Raw genomic sequence first — 19,930 nt, 5'->3', positions numbered from 1 at the left:
TAATCAAGAAGTCAAGTGGATAGAAAAAGAGAGCAAGGGGAGAGTTAGTGGTGTCATTCAGTATTACAGTACAGTACAGATTATTACAGTATGTATACAATGCTGTGCGCGCAACCCGACCTTCCACTTACAGTGTAACAAATGAATCACATGCTATGGCAGTTGATTTTTAACATCTCTTTCTTGACGTATGTTCAGAATAGCATACCATAATACTCAAACTACAGTATGTATATTGTGCGCATTATGCTAATGTTTTGCATGCAATTTAAACCCAGATGACCAATATCCCACAATGCAATGCACTCTTGATCTCCCTTATTCAGTTTGGCATAATAAGAAAATGTGGAAGAAAATATGCTGGACAGAAATATTTGGGGTTCAGTACAAGTCAAGCTCAATCGACAGCATTTGTGGAATTTAGTGATTACCAAAAAAAAAAAAAAAAAAACAGTGAGGCACTTACAGTGGAAGTGAATGGAGATCATAATACTCACTGTTTCTATAGTTCAGCAAAAATACATAAACAATATGTGTGCTACTTTGCAATAACAATTTTACAACTTTGTTGCCATGACGACAGAACAGTTTTAACTGATAAATTAATGCAAGTGCTTTTATTAAATTCTTCACATTCCTGCTCCTCAATCCTGTACCAATACATTTTCTGTGCAATTGCCTCACATTTTAACCTTAATTTGTTTGCCATTTCTCTTTTTTTATAAACAGTATTCCACATACGCTGTTGACTTTGTTAAACTTGCATTGAACCCGGAATATTCCTTTTAACTGTCATGAAAATATCACAATGGCAAAAAACTGTTGAAAGGTTTGACAAAGACGTCATTATTATGTGGAAGTTAGATGAAAGAATGAATTTTAGCAGATATGTATATGCTTTTAAATTTGACGTTCTTTGTCTTCTGGAAAAAACAGATTTCTCTCTATAATGAGAATGACCTTCCAAAGCATCCAAAAGAAAAGCAAGTAGGAAATAATGTTTCATGGTCATAACTAACCTGCTAAACTTCCTATTCATAAAGCCTTATCACGGTCTGCACTAAACTATTAAGCAGCACGTTTTCAACATTGATGTTAAGAAATGTTTCTTGAGCAGCAAATCATCATATTAGAATGATTTCTGAAGGATCATGTGACACTGAAGACTGGAGTAATGATGCTGAAAATGTAACATTGCTATCACAGGAATAAATTACTTTTTAAAATATATTAAAATACAAAAGTTATTTTTTAATAATCACATTATTACTGTTTTTACTGCATTTACGATAAAAAAAATGCACCCTTGCTAAGCATAAAAGACTTCTTTCAAAAACATAAAAAAATTCTTACTGAATTCAAACTTTTGAATGGTAGTCTAAATGTAAATGCAGTTCAAGGACCTTTCAAGGACTTTCCAGGTCCAATACCCTCAAATTCAAGGACATAATGTGGGGACACATTTTAAGTGACAGCAAGGTTACATCGTTTCAGCCTATTTTTGCAATGTTTCACGGTGTGTCTGTGAAACGTTGAGGTACCATAGTTCCGTGCGCGCGTGAACGCCATGGCAACGTACAACACAAAGTACCTCACGCGGGAAACACTTAACGTAATGCGTAAATGCGAGTAACTAACGTAAATCAAGCAAGCTAGCATGCATAGGCCACGAAGTGTTGGCGAAATAACACATTACCATAACAGAGGGAATAATATGGATTTTTTTCCAGAAAACTTCATGCACAAAATAAATTCAAGCACTTTCAAGGACCTGTATCTATGTATGTTTATTTTCAAAAACTTTCCAGGGCCTTGATTTATTTTTTTATTTTTTCAGATACACAAACTTTCAAGGACTTTAAGGACCCGTGGGAACCCTGTAAATGTTAACTCTCGTTGATATCTTTTACTTGCCTAAAACAAATCTCAAAGATCTGAAGCCACTAACCAGACAAACTTCGGCAAATCAAGTGACTAGATCTTCCTCAAAGTACTCACTGCATCAACTCTGACTGCTTTACACAACTTTCGGGAGCAAATTCGTGTTTACAAAGTTCAGATGAAAAATTCCTAAGGCTTTAGCCATTTTTTAATGCAGTCTGCATCTTAGGTCAGCGAAGGGACTATGTTCGGTTTGAGGCTGAGACTATAGTATTAACTAGTGGAAATACGACAAACAGGACGGGTGGAAAGAGGCAGAGCGTGACATCCACCGATTCATAATTCTCAGCCAAAATGATTAGCGCAGATCCGACTTGTGTACATTTCCTCCTCGTTCCTATCTCTGGTGTAAAAGCATGAGGTTTTTATCTTGTACAGATCTCTCTGGTTCAGAAAGGAGTTAACGTTCAGAGAGTTTACCGGGATTTACACTGCTGAGCTGCTGCTTCATCATGAAGAGTTTCTCAGAAGAGACGATCTGTGTCGTGTTTCATCTCTTGAGCCCAAAGCAGGTGCAGAAGCGTGTCACACACAAACACACACACGGCCACAAGCTCGGCACGCAGCCAGGCATTCATTTTCTCTCGTTCATCAAGCGCAAATCACAGCAAACAATGCGTAATCAATGAGCAGGCCTTATTGACAAACGTCTGCAAGAAGACATGAGTGAACAAAGAGCTCAAACAGGAGGAGAAAAGAGAGAAACAATCGTTCAGCTTGAAAATCAGGCACACCTGCGTTCTCCTCCGAGGACAAACACACACATGTGCACGTTTGCAAGGCCGTCGCTAATGGGGTGAGATGGGAATGATTTTAAGGGTCCACTTGAGACCCCACAAATTTTCCAGTAGGATTCAGTGTAGTAATGCAATGTATTTGTCACCAACAGATGCAGGAAACACGATGAAGATAAAGACCAGGTATAACGTCTTTAATAATCCACTCAGAAGGTACAAAACAAGATAAACAAATAAAAACCCACGGGTGAAACAAACACAGCAACTTAAATAGCAAGGCAAACAATGGTAATTAATGACACACAACTGAACTGAAAACTAATCATAGCCTTTCTGTTACCATGACAACTAAAGAGTAGGAAAAACAAACTAAAAGTCCATGATAATGAAACTAAGAATGAATGTCTGTGACAGTATTTCTCACACCACAATAAAACAAAATCTAATTCACATTCAGTCTACGACACTGTAAAGCCCCCCTGTGGCTAAAATCAAGCTTTATATATATCTGTGGTGTTTTTAATATGCTTATCAACAAGTCAACAACACCATTGTTGAGTATTTTCTCTTTAAAACTGCAGTGAATCTAAAGACGCGGTTTGAAATCGCTGATCTTTCTGACATCACAAAGTACCTTGTAACCAATCAGATCAACGTGTGATCGTCAACAATTATTCATCTTAGTTAATGTTAATTTCAACATTTACTAATACATTATTGACTTCAAAAGTTGTATTTGTTAACTTCAGTTAATGTACTGTGAACTAACATGAACAAAGTATGAACAGTTTTATTTTTATTAACTAACGTTAACAAAGATGAATAAATAACAAATGTATTGCTCATTGTTAGTTACTTAAATGTATTGCTTGGTATTAGTTAATGCATTAACTAATGTCAACAAATGAAACCTTATTGTAAAGTGTTACCAAAAAAGACATTTTCAGCAAGAAAAAAGGAGGGATATGACTTCAGTTTCACTGGATTGTGAAAAGTGGGCACTGCATACAAGAGTTTATCAATTGTAGAGAACTCCTCCACTTATAAACACTTCAGGCACCTGGAATTTAAGCGGCCTTGGTGGCACCTGTCAAAAAGCAAACAAGCTGCGACAGATAATACACTGATGACATATTACAAACTATGTTTGTGCAATAAATATTATTTTTGAATCAAGCACAATAAGATCAACCATGTGTGAGAAAGGGTCAAGAATAGGGTCCATTTTAATTGGAAACTTTGCAGCATGACTCAACAGGTCGCTCTCAAACATGTCCTTCTCTATCAAGAGTTAGCAGAACCTGACCGTCACATTGGTACCCAGAACCACAATGACAACATATCTCAGAAATCTTGAAAAAAAATAGACATATGCTGATTGAATTTTTCATTTTTGGTCCTGAGGATATGTGTGAGTCACAACGTGGAGACCATCTAATCATACCTTTCTGACAGCACTCTGTGTGTGCGTGTGTGTGTGTGCGCACACATGCACGCCCCAGTTCTGCTGTGTAGTGATGCTGAAGCATTAATAATGCAGAGTTGTTTGGAGGAGGTGATGTTTATTTTGCACAGAGAACAAGAGGCAAACCAAAAACAAGTGAGTGAACTGTACAGGAAAAGTTTAGGTAAAGAATCACTGATCGAGGTGAGGAACATGTGAGCTGAAGGCGAGAAACGTCTGAGGAAGAAGCACTGACAGACAACAGCAAGAACAAACAGATTATAGAAGAACGATGCCGCTCTGAAAGACTGAGGGACACACAGACAGAAAGAGAAAAGGAGAAGCTGTGGGCCGACAACTCTTTCTTCCAGGCAACACGCTCGAAACCAGGCAAATTCCAGAAGATTCCTCTAGATTCCTAGCAAAGCAAGCCGGTCGTGTGAAGCGGTCCCTGTACATGTGTCAGTCATGTGGGCCAAGATGAATTTTTCTACTGACAGCCATTCAAAAATTGTTGTGCACTCTGAATAAATAACAATAAAAGCAACAAGTAAACTGCAAAAGAATTATTAAAGATTTATATTCACAAAACTGAACTAGCATGGAAAGCAAGCAAAGATGGCAGCAACATCAGGTCACAAACTCATGTCTTTTTCTTCACCAGCTGAGCAAGTGGTTTGCAGATGAACAACAATGCTAACCGGTAGCTTTCTTCAGGTTTATCAGAGCTACCAGAGTCCAGCTGGCCAAAACTATTTTATATGTATATCGACAAAGATCTACAAGGAGAGAAATGTGGGTTAAATGCACCTTATGATGTCAGAACCTGATACGAGCAGCTAGGATTAATACTGTGGTAAACATGGTAGGGGATTTATGTTACGCTAATGGAGCCGTACAGGTAAAGTTAATCAAGTCTACTTCAACAATACTGAAAATAGAACAAAGAGACTAATTCGCCACTGCTACTTATTTTACTGAAAATTTAAATCTAATTACTCAGGATTTTATCTCGAGTCCCCATAAAGACTCTTAACATTTAATCTTATTATGCATTTATTCTATTAATTAATGTATTTAATCTGCCTTGGCAATGTAAAAACAGCCATTTCAGAAATATTCTTCAAAATACAATTTAGATACACTGCCGTTCATAAGTTTGGGATCTGTAAGATATTTAAATGTTTTTAAAAGAAGTCTCTTTATGCTCACCAACGCATTTATTTGATCAGAAATACAGTAAAAAAAAAATCTCTGATGATTTCAACATAAGTGAAAAACTAAAACTAAACTAAGCTAACAACAGTTACTGAAAAACTAACTGAAATAAAATAATAATTAGCTCAAATAATTTTTGGTAATTAATAAGCTCTCATCCTGTACCGGAGGATCCTCTCATCCTGTCCACTGCCTGCACTAGGCCTACTTTATTTTTCAATGCAAACACGCACTACACGGACATGTATGACCGTAGTGCTCGCATATTTTGCTGCGTCTCACGCATGACACTATGTTCTAAAAACGCAAAACTCAAGTTAAGTTCAGCTTTTAAAAGACGTGTCTCGAGAGTCGAGACCTTGCGCTTTATCCCCATTCCACTGCCTTCGTCTCGCGTTTTTCAAAGCAAAAACGCTTTCTGTGTGAACCAGCCCTACAATCAGAAATGGCCAAATAAGTATTTCCATCATGTCTCGACCGTATGCAAATACAGCTGTACCTTAATTCCAAGATCTCATGTGAAACTTAATAATCAAGATATAGCTACCACACATATTAGACAGGAGACCACAATGAGCGGAAAATTGAACAAACAAATAGCATGTCTAGCCCATAAATAGACATACATTTTCATATGATATTAAAAAATACAATAGAGAAAAATCATAAATGGATAAATACAAGAATAATATGTTTGAAAAGGATTAATCAGAGAAATAACCATAAAAGAATAATCATAATAACATATCTTTTTTTTCTTATACACCACGTTTAACAAGATTTCATCTTTATTATGAATGAGTTTGAATGAATAATATTTACGTTTAAGCTGCATTTTTCGGTTCTTTGTTCAATCTCAAACAATAATTTTATTTGTATTATTAAGAGGTTTGCACAAGAGCTAACTGTAAACTGCAAACATTAAACTTTGCTGAAATTAAATGTCTTTAACTGGAAGTGTTCTGTTAACTCTGCTAAACTATAATATCTAAAACTAAAACTGAAACTAAATAAAAATGTGTTCACAAAATAAAAACTAAACTAAAACTAACAAAACCATTAATGAAACTAACTAAAACTGAACTGAAATGTATAGGAAATTTGATATTAAAATAAAAACACATTTAAAAATGCAAAACTATAATAACATTGGGCCGGATTCACGAAAATCTTCTTAAGAAAGATTTTAAGAAAATTCTCAAGATAAATTCTAAGAAGCACATAAGAATGTTCCTAAGTGCAATTCTTAAGTAGTTATTTTAGTCGATAAAGTTTTAAATATGGATATTTTTCTTACACAAACAACTAGAGTTGTATGAATTACTTTTATGATGGATGGATGGATGCACTTTTTTGGACTTCAAAACAGGGGTGATTCCAGGATTTTATAAATAGAGGGACACAGGGGGGGACCAAGAACCAGTGGGGGGGGGGGGGGGGGGATACTTGTTTAGAAAATATTAAGCACGATTTCAAAAATCTTTGCAATGCCCATCAGTGCCCTAATATAGATGGTATTAAATGTGGCACTGCATAAGAGCCTGAAAATCATTTTGTATTTTGCATGGATTGGACCACACAGTTTTGTTCCAATAAATAAAAAAACATCACATAGGCACTAATTAGTCATTTAACATGCTTTATTCTCAACACACAACATTGAGTGTGTGTGTGGGCGAACGGTCTCTGCATGAAAACTGTCTCTGACATGGTTTCTTATAAAAGAAACAATGGCTGTCCTGTTGCTGTGTCTGACTCTTTTCATTCTCAGCGTTTTCCCCCACTAAATTCTGCCTAAAAATAAACAAAAACCCATGAAGTATCTAAATTACACAGAGTTGCATGTAGCTATGGTGTTAGTTCTCACATTTTAATGTTTACCACAACTTTTTTGGAAAAAGAGTATTGTGCCTTTACTCTTTAAAACAACAGATAAAGTAATATTTATCTATTTTATATTTATGTGGTGGTGTGCGCTGTCGCTGAATAACACTGATAAAACATCTCTATTCAGTAACGTTAGTCTGCTGAAGTTACGTTAGTAATCGTTACTGGCGACATACAACAGCTTGATCAGACACACATGAAAGTAATCAGATGGTGTGATATTTCAAAACATATACTGTAATTGAGTATGTATATACCATAAACAGTGATGTGTCGAAGTGTCTCTCTCTCCAACACGGACCTGTGATTCCACTTTACAAATCGCAAATCAAGCAGTGATTGACAGCGCTCTGATCCAATGGCGTTGAGCATTGTCAGGTTGACAGTAAATCTAGCCCAATGGTGTTGAGGGGGCACCAGAGGGGGCCAATCATATTCCGGGGGGGGCGGTGCCACCCCTCTAGACACGCCCTTGCTACAAAATCAGAACAGCCATCACTGCCATTATAAAACTTGGAAGAGCATTTACCGTATATGTTTTAATATACCTCCGATTGCGTTAGTCTAAAAGACCTGATGGCTTGAGGGTGAGTAAATCATGGGAAAATTTCCATTTTTGGGTGAACTATCCCTTTAAGTAAAGTTTTTTGTGAATGCAAAATGTTCTTATCTTTTTTCTTAAGTTAGAACATAAGAAATTGGCAGTTAAGAAGAATTGCATTCTTAAGAATGTTTCGTCAATCCGGCCCCAGGAGATAATGGATGACAGACTGAATGGAAAGACAAGGAATCCTGTGAATGACAGACTCCAGTTTCTCTTTCTGGAGTTTTCTGATAAACGGGGATTACAGGACAGTTTCTGACTGACAGACAGCAGCCATATCCATCTCAAACCTGGTTTCTGTCCTCACACCAACTACAGGGTATAGCTGTGAGGTGGAGATGCATTCCTGCACCAAACTGCCATTTAACATATTTAATTAACTTTGACAGACGTAATACGTGATACCCATGGCCAGGAGAATGCTATTACAGCAGTCTTATAAAGAGCAGTCTCCATCTATACTCCTGTCTCATTTCATGACCTTTTCACCAAATCACTTCCTGAACAAATACCTGCCAGTTTCTCACTACCTGAAACAGAATTATTTTATTTTATTTTTTCAACCACAAAAAAAAAAAGATTTTTACACTTCAAACACATGTACAAGATGACTGAGAGGAGTTGTGTTGTATTATTGAACACAAGAGCTGGTCTGGGAGAGAGGCCTTGGGTTAGAGAATTCAGTTTTTATATTGAATTATGCCGTTCCAGACATCTGCACTCTCAGAAAGAAAGAAAGAAAGAAAGAAAGAAAGAAAGAAAGAAAGAAAGAAAGAAAGAAAGAAAGAAAGAAAGAAAGAAAGAAAGAAAGAAAGAAAGAAAGAAAGAAAGAAAGAAAGAAAAAGAAAGAAGCACATGTTTTTTCTGTATTATAACAGACTTTGGTTGGGTCGGCTGATTGATACTTTGTCTTTCTTTGTGTGTTATGATCCTGTCCAATGCTGTTGTTCTGTGTACAGTTGTCCGTGATTTTATTTTAATTTATTTGTTTTACTTTTCTTAATTTATTCTATTTATTTATTTTTAATTTTTCTTTATTCATCTTGTCATGCAGTAAAATAGCTCTCTTGTGTACAAAACAAGATATTGTGTGCCTTATGGGCCATGTACTGTACATGCTTTATAAGATGTTGTAATAAAAATGAAATGTGTGCAAATGAATGCCACAATGCAAAAAAAAAAAAAAAATGAATAAATAAAATCTTAACAGTCTTAATAATAGGCTTTACTTACTTAAAAATACTAAATATTAAAAAACACGATATAACCCACACTGTCAGAAACCAAACGTATGCAGTAGCTGCGTTTACAAGGACCTAAGTAATCGGACTGTAATCGAGTAGTAGCCCAGTCGGAATAACCAAGTCACAAGTTTGAACTGCTTGATAAATATAAGCATCATGGCACTAAGCTTCATGTGCTCGTCGTCTCCATTAGGACCCGAAATGGAGAAATATTAAGTCTGCTTTTAAAAACAAAGAAAAGCAGGATAGTTAGTATGCAACAACAGCGGCAAACTCTGTATATCCGTGTAGTGTGCGCATGCATGTCAAAAAATGTGCAATTTTAAAGCTTGTGACATATAAACACGCACATCAACCTGATCACTTTATTTAGCGTTCATGTAAACACTATGTTCAGATTCATTAAATGAAATCAGGAAATCATTCCGATTGAAACAAATGGTGTCCGTGTAACCGTAACTACTGTACTTTTAGCCTGACACTGGTAATAATATGCAAACTTGAAGCGCTAACATGAATACTTAAGGTACTAATTTGCAACCTTAGGGGGAGATAAGGCACAAAGTTGTACCTTTGAGGTACTGCTCCTGTCAAAAGCTGTTACACCCCTAGAGTTACCATTTTTGCAATTTCTTCTGACAGTGCAGAATAGTATGAAATGCCCTTAGTCTTTTTGGATAGACTTTGATGGTATTTTTTCCCCCCTGCCCAGATTCTCATGCATTAGTCAACGCGCGCCAACTGTTCACTTGCACAAACTCTTTGTCATGTCCGCCTGTGGACACGCACACATCACCTTCTGTCCATTCACACTGCACACATTAACACACACTTATGTGTGTCTAAGTCAGCATTCTCTTTGCTGACCTATATCCAGACATAAAGCAGATGAAAATATGCTCGGAGTTGTTCAGTGTCATAAAATTTGACTTCAGGGCGGATCTCCATCGATCCCCTTTCCCTGACACATACACGCCACCGGCTGCTAGAGCTAAAATAAAACTGCAGTCGCCATTGGGAAAACATACTAACCCACAGGTTAATCGAATTTTAACAGAGTGACAAACACATACACATCAGAAAAATGTATACAGAGAGCAAGCAGAATCAGAGATGGAGAACTGTAGAGAAACAGTATGGGAAGAGGAAGATGAAAAGAGTGACAAAGCAGAGAAAAGAGAGACGGTGCATGACAGGCCATGGGGAAAAACAGAGTGAGAGAGTCAGAGAGATAGTCTGATGAGATAGTAATGAAATCATTCAACTGTGTGGAGAAACAGACTACATTCAATGAGAAGAATAACTATAAGGAGGGACATAAGCACATCATATAGAGTTATAAGGTCGAAAAATTTCAACAGAGTGTTCAGGTCATTATTTTTCAGACCATTAAAGTCAATTTACAATCTTAATCTGTTGTGATTAATCCAAGTCAAACAGAACATGCTATGGGGGGAAAGGGTGGGGCAGGACTTTATTTTCAGCTGAAAAAGTAAAGTTGTTAAAGAATTTTTTTTTATATATAATGTGCACGGATTATTTGTGCACCATAAAACCCAAAACATTATTTTAAAAATTAAATAGTGTCATTATTCAAGTTTCTTTTTTTTTCAGTATTTTTTTTGCTGACAATTTAAAAGAAAAAAAGTGCTTGTATTACTGTACATTTTTTTATGGTAATAGAGTAGAAAATTACACTTTTAGATTATTTTAATGTAATGAGAATCGAATCATCATAGCCCTAGAGAATAATAGGAATTACAAAAAAAATGTCCAGACATTATTTGGACAGTTAATTATGTGGTAAAAATTGTCACAATGAACAAATGTCACAAATTATCTTAATAATAATAAATATGATTCTTTTTTTTATTATTATTCTTTTTGGCGTTTTTTGCCTTTTATTATGATAGGGCAGTGAGTTGACAGGAAGTAAAGTTGGAGAGAGAGAGAGAGGGGACTCCGAGCCGGTACACGAACTCGGGACGCCCGAAGCGCAACTGCGCTATATTCAGCGTGCTGCCCACTAGGCTATTGGCACCAACAATTAATATTATTCTAAAATGATAAAATAAAATAAAATGACCAAGATGATCTGGACATGTTTTGTAGGATTAATCCAGTAAATGTAAAACATCTTAAAGGGGTGGTTGATTATGATTTCACTTTTCTAACCTTAGTTAGTGTGTAATGTTGCTGTTTGAGCATAAACAACATCTGCAAAGTTACAATGCTCAAAGTTCAAAGCTAAGGGAGATATTTGCTTTTAAAGAAATCGTTTTTTAAGGACTACAACAAACGGCTGGTAGAGACTACACGACATTCCTCCCGGGTTAGTGACATCACCGACCCTAAAATTTACATAAACCCCGCCCCCGAGAATGCGATTTATAGATTATCATGACAGAATATGCTAATCAATGACTAGAAGATAACTACACACAAGCTTCATAAATTCATCAACTAACCATTCAGAAATGTCCTGTTGCATTCTACAGTACATGTTGTCACTTCTTGAGTCTCTCCATATTTCTGACTCCAGTTTGAACATAAAAGGCTAAAAGTTTTAGAAATTTTCAGTACATGTCTGTGTAAGGTAAAAGGACACAAGTTGGACACTCCGCCCTCTCTACCGGGAGCAGCAGCTCATTTGCATTTAAAGGGACAGGCACAAAAAGTGACAACTTTAACATGCTATATAAAAATATCTGTGGGGTATTTTGAGCTAAAACTTCAAATACACACTCTGGGGACATCAGAGATTTATTTTACATCTTGTGAAAAGGGCATTATACCACCCCTTTAACATGGATTAAAGTCACGATCAGAGAGAGTTAACAGCCCCATAGCATAAAGACATAAAGTGTGAAGGAGTGAGAGTGAAGTCTCTCTTACTCTGGGGCTTTGCCGCCCTTAATTAACTGAGCTGGCATTCTCTCTCACACCATAAAGGCGGATCTTACTCCGCTCACAGCTAGGAGGCCTTCACAACAAAATTTAACTTGCCGCACTCGCATGACTAAAAGTAATAAAGACTAAAAAGGTCAGTCAACATTGTCTTACAGTGATTGGAGTAGAAATGTGTGGCATGACATTAATTTTAAAAGTCAGGTGAGACGGTGTGTGCGTGATGAGATAAGAAGATAAGAAGTATGAGAGAAAGACATCATCAGGTTTTATTCAGCCACAGACTTTAAGAGGACTTAAAGTATTATTAACTTAAAGTCCTATTCGTTATTCTGGGTTTAATACAAGCAGATAATTTCAACTCATCCCAAAGTTTACTAAAAAAAAACATATTCTAACTTCTCTTAGTAGACTAGCAGGAGAGCAATATGCAAGTAAAGGCAAATATCCCATTTGCATTCTTTATTGTTGAAGTATATGCAACTAAAACTGCTTTTACGCAAAGCTAGAAATATCAGTGTAATACCATGCAGATTACTGAATTCCAGCAAAACGCGATGTCTTCATCCATCACCCTTCATCCAGAGAGTGAATCTTTACAATTCACCACAACACCAACTTGGTATTCACATAACCAGATTTAATTCCTCAAACAACAAATAACCTCTTTTTTTTTTTTTTGCGTGGCCTAATGTTCTAGACTCTAGAGGCTCGAAAACATTCCCTCGATATGACAAACTGAGACAAGTGTTTCTCTCTCAGCGCACACTTAATTGAGCTCTCACAAAATGACAGTAAGTGCAGTAAATGCGGAGGGTACACCAATATAAAAAGATTCATTATGCAAAGAAGAAATCATTTTTGTCAAGCACCGGGGTGAAAGAGTGTCATCCCAGAGACAAATTACTGCAAACGTAACCTTGCAGTAAAGTAAATGGAGAAAATCCGTGAACCACGATCGTCTAAAATGATCAAAATCCTGTGATGTAACAAGACACTTTGATGAATCTTTCTAAAGATTTCTACATTCTTATTATAATCAAGAAGTATTTATCCGACTTGATGATGATCTAATTAGACAGTGTCGTTGAGTTTGTGTTCAAATTCCTGCTGGCGATGACCTGCTACCACTATTGTAGTCTGTCATCTTTCAAATTACAACAGGCGTTGCACTTCTCACCAGGCAGTGTTGGGATGTTCAGTGCAATAAATGTGCTGCAAACATGGCTAGCACAATCTTGTCATGCAGGAAATACCCATCAGGATGACCTGCAACTACTGGTAACATGTGTTGTGAAGCGAGACTAACCCAACCGAACACAAATCCTAACCGTAACATTATAAAGTCGCATTTTCTCAGTAAAGTCCTTACCGTAAACTCCTTGCGTTTGCACGTACCGGTGGAGTACTGAAAAGAATAAAATCCAGAAAAGCTCCATCTTCAGGTGCGATCCCTCATTACCTGCGGGGAAAACCAGAAAAAAAAGTGCACAATCACTGTATAGCACGACAACACAGCACGAGCTCAGCATTCAAATGAATCATACCATCATCATCATCAGAGATTAAAGTAGCCTAACAAAACATTATTCACCAGTTGAAGTATTTTTATCCCTGCATTGTTCCAGTGCATGCATGCATGGGGGTTAAGAAGAGACAATTCATTTGCCAAACCTTGGATTATCTGCAGATTACAGAAACTGTGCTATTGTTTGATGGGATTGAATGCCGCAATCATGGGTTATTTCGGAAATTGGTGGGCGGTTAAGAACGATCAAATACATGACTTATTAAACCTGGCCGGAATTCAGTATCACGTTGGTCAGACCGAGGAAGACATGCACAAGTATCCAAATGCATGCGATTCAACTTTCTCCTGGAAAGCCAGGCTGTGCCAGCATGCTACTGAGAACTTTCCGGATAGGATCACCGACTAAAATAAATACTTCCATTATTTAGTACTTTTTATAGACGTAGCTACATATCACACATATTTCACAAAATTACTGAATCTCAACAAAAAATCTTCACAGACGTCCTTTAAAACAGTCATTAATACACTAAAATACTGCACTATTCACAAGTATGAGCAAGTAGGCTACAACTTGAGTACACACTGACATAAATGACATACACTAAAAAAAAAGAAAGTTTTTTTGAATTTAGTATTTTTTTCATGTCATTACATTGTTTAGAGCATAAGAAACTAATTTAAAAACTTTTTTTTAAAGATATTTTATTTATATGTTATGCTATGTCCATTGTAGTGGACATCAGGACTCGAAAATAAAAAGACGTGAAATGACATGTATAGGCAAAAACAATGGGATTTTTTTTTTCATTCACCCATCAATTAGTAGATAACTTTGTATGAAAGATATAATGGAATGAATTGATATAACCTTTTACTATATACAATATGTGGGTAAAATGGCCATAAATGGGTAGTCCCATTTAATACAATGTATCTAATTTGCATATTAATGTGTTCTTGGGGCCACATGTAATGGAAAAAAATAAGTATAATAATGGGAGTAATAATTGGCAACATTTTCATAATAATATCTAAGAATTATTGATATTTTGATTAGAAACCCCATAACATTTTCCTGAGCTGTTGATAAGACAAACAAATTGAAAATAAAATAGTATCATATTTCCATACGAGTGCTACATTTGATTATTCAGTCATTTTTAAAGACCATGGAGAATCTGTATCATTGGTATCTCTGAAAAGCCCTGAATGTGCTCTTTACAGGACACCCAGACTTAAAACTGACATGTAGGGTGTCAGAGAAATTCACTCAAATATAATGTCCACTATAGTGGACAAAAGTCTATTCCTGGGACCCAGGAGGATATATCTGCCAGTTGATTAAAGCAGGGCTACTGCTGTTTTGTCCATCTACAGTCCCATTCTTATCCTAAAAGAAAGTCCTCCTCAAGCAGCGTGCTGTTGCTATAGTAACCCCCCATTGAAGGATGTTGGTAACCAGACAGTTGATGGACCCCATTGGACCCCATTGACTTCCATAGAAGGAAATAATATAACACCAGTTTTAACATCTCTACACTGGTTCCCCATTAAGTTCTGTATCAATTACAAAGTATTGACCTATAAGGCCCTAAATGGTTAAGCTCTTGTGTATTTAACTGATATTTTATCGCCCTATAATCCATCACGCTCTTTAAGATCACAAAACCCATGGGCTTCTGGTAGTACATAGGATATCTAAGTCCACTAAAGGAGGGAGAGCGTTTTCACATTTGGCTTCTAAACTCTGGAATAGCCTTCCTGATAATGTCCGGGGCTCAGACTCACTCTCCCAGTTAAAATCTAGACTAAAGACGCATCTCTTTAGCCAAGCATTCACATAATGCATCTCATAACCTTATACTCCAGTTATATTAGACCAAATGCACATTATTATCTTTGCATGAACAGCAGCTACTCTAATTATTTTCCATTTGCTTTTCCATTTTATCTCGGGATTTTCTCAGTTCCAGTTTGGATCCAGCGTCTTGCTCAGACTTCAGATGACCAACACCTGTGAATGATGACTCCAACTCCTGCGAGGACTTCAGATGAAGCAAGCTCTGAATACACATGCACCAATGCTACATTTTCTATATATCCTAAGCATTTGTTAACAACATGTATACAATACTTCAATGAGCTCATTGTTTTTGCCTTAAATTATGTTAGCTAACCGCATGATTTGTATATATACATTTCTGAAAACAGATCACTCTAAATTGTTATGTAGACATGCATTTTCTGTAAAGCTGCTTTGAAACGATATCTATTGTGAAAAGCGCTATAGAAATAAATGTGAATTGAATTGAAATGAAAAAAAAAATCTGGGGTCCATCAACTGTCTGGTTACTGGCATTCTTCAAAATATCTTCTTTCGTGTTCAACAGAAGAAAGAAACTCATACAGGTTTGGAACAACATGAGGGTGAATCATTTTTGGATGAACTATCCCTTTAAAATCACTCACACAAACACACACATACACACACACATTAGTAAAAAAAATAAACAAAAAAGTTCTCTATTGTCTGTAGTACTCACTATAAAAAGTCAGAATGTGCAGCTACTACCTAATTCCTAAAACGTTAAAATGACTTTCATTGGTGTGACTTGTGTTTTTTGAATTCAAATAAACTGGTCATTTAGATGTTATCACATAAAGCGCATTTAAGAATACCTCTCAAAACATTTCTACTGTAGCCTATGCATAATTGGGTGTGGACATTGAGCGTTCACGAGCACGCACATTTAGACAGTTTCAAGCACTCTTTTAAGAATAAGATATAAAGTACCGCTTACCTTTCTCTGTGCGTGTTCAGCCTGTAGATCAATTCCTTTCGAAATAATTCCCTTAGAAAAGAACGACTTTCTTTAAGCAGAGCACTGGAGTTCCAGGTGTTTAGTTTGTTGCGTGTTCAGCAGGAGCGCAACGATGTCTCTCCGTCCAGAAAATAAAGACAAAATTCCAACACATTCTTTCCAGACAACTTAAACTGATGTGAAACTCTGGATGCCAGCGCGCATCCACATATCCGAGGGCGTCTTCGTGGAAAGCAGCAGTCCGATGCGATGCGATCTCTCAGAGTGACTGACTGAAACTCTTGTCCTGTGATGTTCTCCTATCAGATGTGTGCTCCTCGATGGCTCTCTCAAGAGTGAGGCGGATGGAGAGGTTGCGCGTCTTTGCGCGTCAGTGTGGAGATGCGCGCACAGATCTCTGAGTGATGCGCGTCTGGTCTCTGAACTGGCTTCTGGAGAGTCTCTGGGTGAAGCTTGTCCAGCTCTGGTCTCGGTAATGAGTGGGTTTATCAGAAGGGACCGGGATCTAAACTGTATAAACTCTCGGCTTTTTCCAATAGTATTTTGGTGGAATCTCCAGCCAATTAAAGCTGCGCAGCTGCGAACGGAGGACTCGCCCCGGATCCCGGAGGACCAATTAAATAAGAAAGAGGGAGGTAAAAAAAATCACAATGTCTCTGCCACCCCTCCTCTTTATTCCCCTCTCTCCTCCTCCCGCTTTCTACTCCATCTCCCCTTCCACCAGTTTCTCCGTGTCTGTCGTCACTGATGGTGCGGACACTTTTTGAACTGAAGCGCGCTGCCGCCGGTGACCGATAGGTGGCGTGTTTGAGCTAATTATAATTCCAGAGAGCGCTCACCGTCACCCTTGCCCTTATTCATGATGAAAAAAAAAACAAATCGTGCGTTAGGTCATGAACCGAAAGTCTAAGTAACACATCTATATTATTTCAAGACATCGTACATGTGGTCAGTGTTGTCTTTTGGTTTTGTTTAGGGGCTATTCTCACTAAAACATGTCTTGGTCATATATTTGATGGGATATTAGAAGATATATAGGAAAATAATTATTGTTGAATGCGTCTTGTACTACGAGGCTTTAATTTAATTTACTTGGGGTTTTTGTGTATGTATTTGTGTATGTACATGTATACACATGTAATCTAAAAATCAAAAAAAAAAAAAAAAATTAAATATGTCTTGGGCGCATTTCATCCCAGTATCAAACGTAAAAATAGAATTATAAATAAAAATATTTATAAATATATTTTAGATAAAAATTGCCCTTCAAATATTCACATTTTATAAATTATTTCTTGGGATTTTTGTATTTTTTCTTACTTAACTCCTATTATGTTTTATTTAATTCATCATAAATTAAAGACAGTAAAATAACATGGCCATAATTTATAAATGCTTTACAACTAAAATGATTTATTTACTTATTTGCAGAATTTCAGGGTCAAACATGCATAATTGTCATGAAAATAGTGTCACATGCAGAGCGACATCATTTACTCTCCCTCATGTTGTTCCAAACCTGCATGAGTTTCTTTCTTCTGCTGAAGACACACGAAGATATTTTGAAGAATGTTGGTAATATCCCATAGTAAAAAAAAAAAAAAAACCTGCTATGACTAATGACTACTGCTATAGTCAACTGTCTGGTTACCGAAATTCTTCAAAATATCTTCTTTTGTGTTCAACAGAAGGTTTGTGCAAGGTTTGTAACAACATGAGGTGACAACATTTTCATTGAACTATGAAACTATGAACATGAACTATCCCTTGTAATTTGTTGAATTACAAAAAGCTTAAAGATATTGCATGCATTTTTTAGTGTGAATCATGGGGTCTGGATATTTTAAAACAGAGTAAAAAGAGTGCTAATATTTCTAATCAACTCACATTTCTGATCTCATGTAATATCAAATGGTTTAAGTGTGAGCATATAAACAGATCATTAGAATGGAGGATGTGTACGCAGCATGAACACACATCATCATCAAACACCGTAACCTTGGAATAAATTGCACCGCTGACTGACTGAGCAAACATGTTTTGACAGGTAACCTAAAAATGCTTCAGTAACATCTAAATTAACTTTTACTCCAGTCAAAATATATTACTTATTATGAATGAAACAACCTGACTACATAAAATAACAGCAAAGAAAGAGATTATAGGTTGAAAAAACACTTAAAAGTGCCTGTAAAAAGTCCCCAGATATCACTGAAATAGGTGATCTGAGAAATCACACTCATCTCTCTGACAGTTTATAAAACAGCAAAAGCATCATTAAAACAGCATCATTTTGCATGTTTGAGTTTGCTGAGCTGTCTTTGAAAGGTGGGGTTTAACAGAGAGGGCGAAAATATACTGCATTTTCACTTTTTACAGTAAGGGATGCATCCGGAACCAATGAGATTCTCAAATCCACAGGGAAGATCTCCTGTCTGAGACAGAGAAAAATTAAACATCAGTTTGATGCAGAGACTAATCTAGAGGCAGAAAATATGCTGAAATTAAAAAATCTGTTCCACGGTGTACTGTAGAAAAAACGGCAGCCTGTCTAAACCCTCATCCCTGTCTCCATCTCCGGGTTTGGGAGACAGCCAGGAGCCTTGGCAAGGATTGTGAAGTAAACATCATAGTTTAGTTCATCACAGTAAATGTGCGTGAGAGGCTGGCAGAGTCGGGCTGGCGCGCCCCAGGTGTGTCCTCTCCGGCCCAGGGCTAGCGCATGGCACATGAAAGCAGGACGAGGGCTCTCTGGACCGAGTGGAACATAGAGCAGTACTCTGGCCAAATGAATGTGTGAGCCAGGGGAATGCTGTCAGCAAGCATGTGTCAATGTGTGGGAGTATGTCAGCTTTCCCAGATTCCTCATGTGGTTGCCACAATGGAGCACACTTCTCTTATTTCAAAATGAAAATATCCTAAACAGACATTAATTAATGGGATGCTCTCCATACGCTTTGCTGCACCACGAATCCCTCAGCATTCTTGTTTTATACATATTTAACATTTAAAGGGGACGTTTACGCAGAAATGACAATTCTGTCGTCGTTTACTCACCCTGCGTGACTTTCTTTCTTCTGTGGGACAGAAAATGAGAAAGCTGCTGTTTTCATAATGAAAATGGATTATAGTGGATTATACTGCACTGTCCTCCATCTATAAAAGTTTTTCTTCTGAATAGCCATCTGATAAATACAGACCCATATTTTAAAATAGTTCTTTACTTGCCTTCAGACTCGTGTGAGATTGAGACGTGAAGCAATAATGAATAATGAATATTGGTAATGAATATGTGTTGGCTTCAGAAGACTGAATAAATATTCAGCAAAATGTATGGATAAAGGAGAAGAAGTTACTTGTTTTTGTAATTATTTTAATTAAAAATAAGATTAAGATTAAAAATCTTAAGAACTTTATTTTTGACAGTTGTTGGGGACATTAGAAATATATATTTTCATATATTGGAGAGACAAAACAGCATAACAGGGTAAAACATATATACAATATTCCTATGAAATATGAGAAATCCCTATAAAACCTTTTCCAACTTAATTATTACATTATTAATTTTGATGTTAGTTTAACATATTCA

The 19,930-nt window shown here is 36.7% G+C and overlaps 1 protein-coding gene across 1 annotated transcript in view; it reads right to left on the bottom strand.

Annotated features, from left to right (window-relative positions):
* Positions 1 to 17,162, bottom strand: part of mdga1 (MAM domain containing glycosylphosphatidylinositol anchor 1) — a 201,989-nt gene extending 184,827 nt beyond the window's left edge. Inside the window, exons 1-2 of the mRNA XM_084391293.1 lie at positions 16,318 to 17,162; positions 13,355 to 13,444 (exon numbers count right to left, since the gene is read on the bottom strand). Coding sequence (XP_084247419.1) covers positions 13,355 to 13,421 — 67 coding nt within the window. The 5' untranslated portion in view covers positions 13,422 to 13,444; positions 16,318 to 17,162. The remainder of the gene's footprint in view (positions 1 to 13,354; positions 13,445 to 16,317) is intronic.
* Between the last annotated feature and the right edge of the window lie 2,768 nt (positions 17,163 to 19,930).

Source organism: Rutilus rutilus, assembly GCF_951802725.1.
Source record: "Rutilus rutilus genome assembly, chromosome: 20".
Taxonomy (NCBI): domain Eukaryota; kingdom Metazoa; phylum Chordata; class Actinopteri; order Cypriniformes; family Leuciscidae; genus Rutilus; species Rutilus rutilus.
Note: the sequence above shows the minus strand (reverse complement) of the source record. Positions and strands in the feature narration are given on the sequence as shown.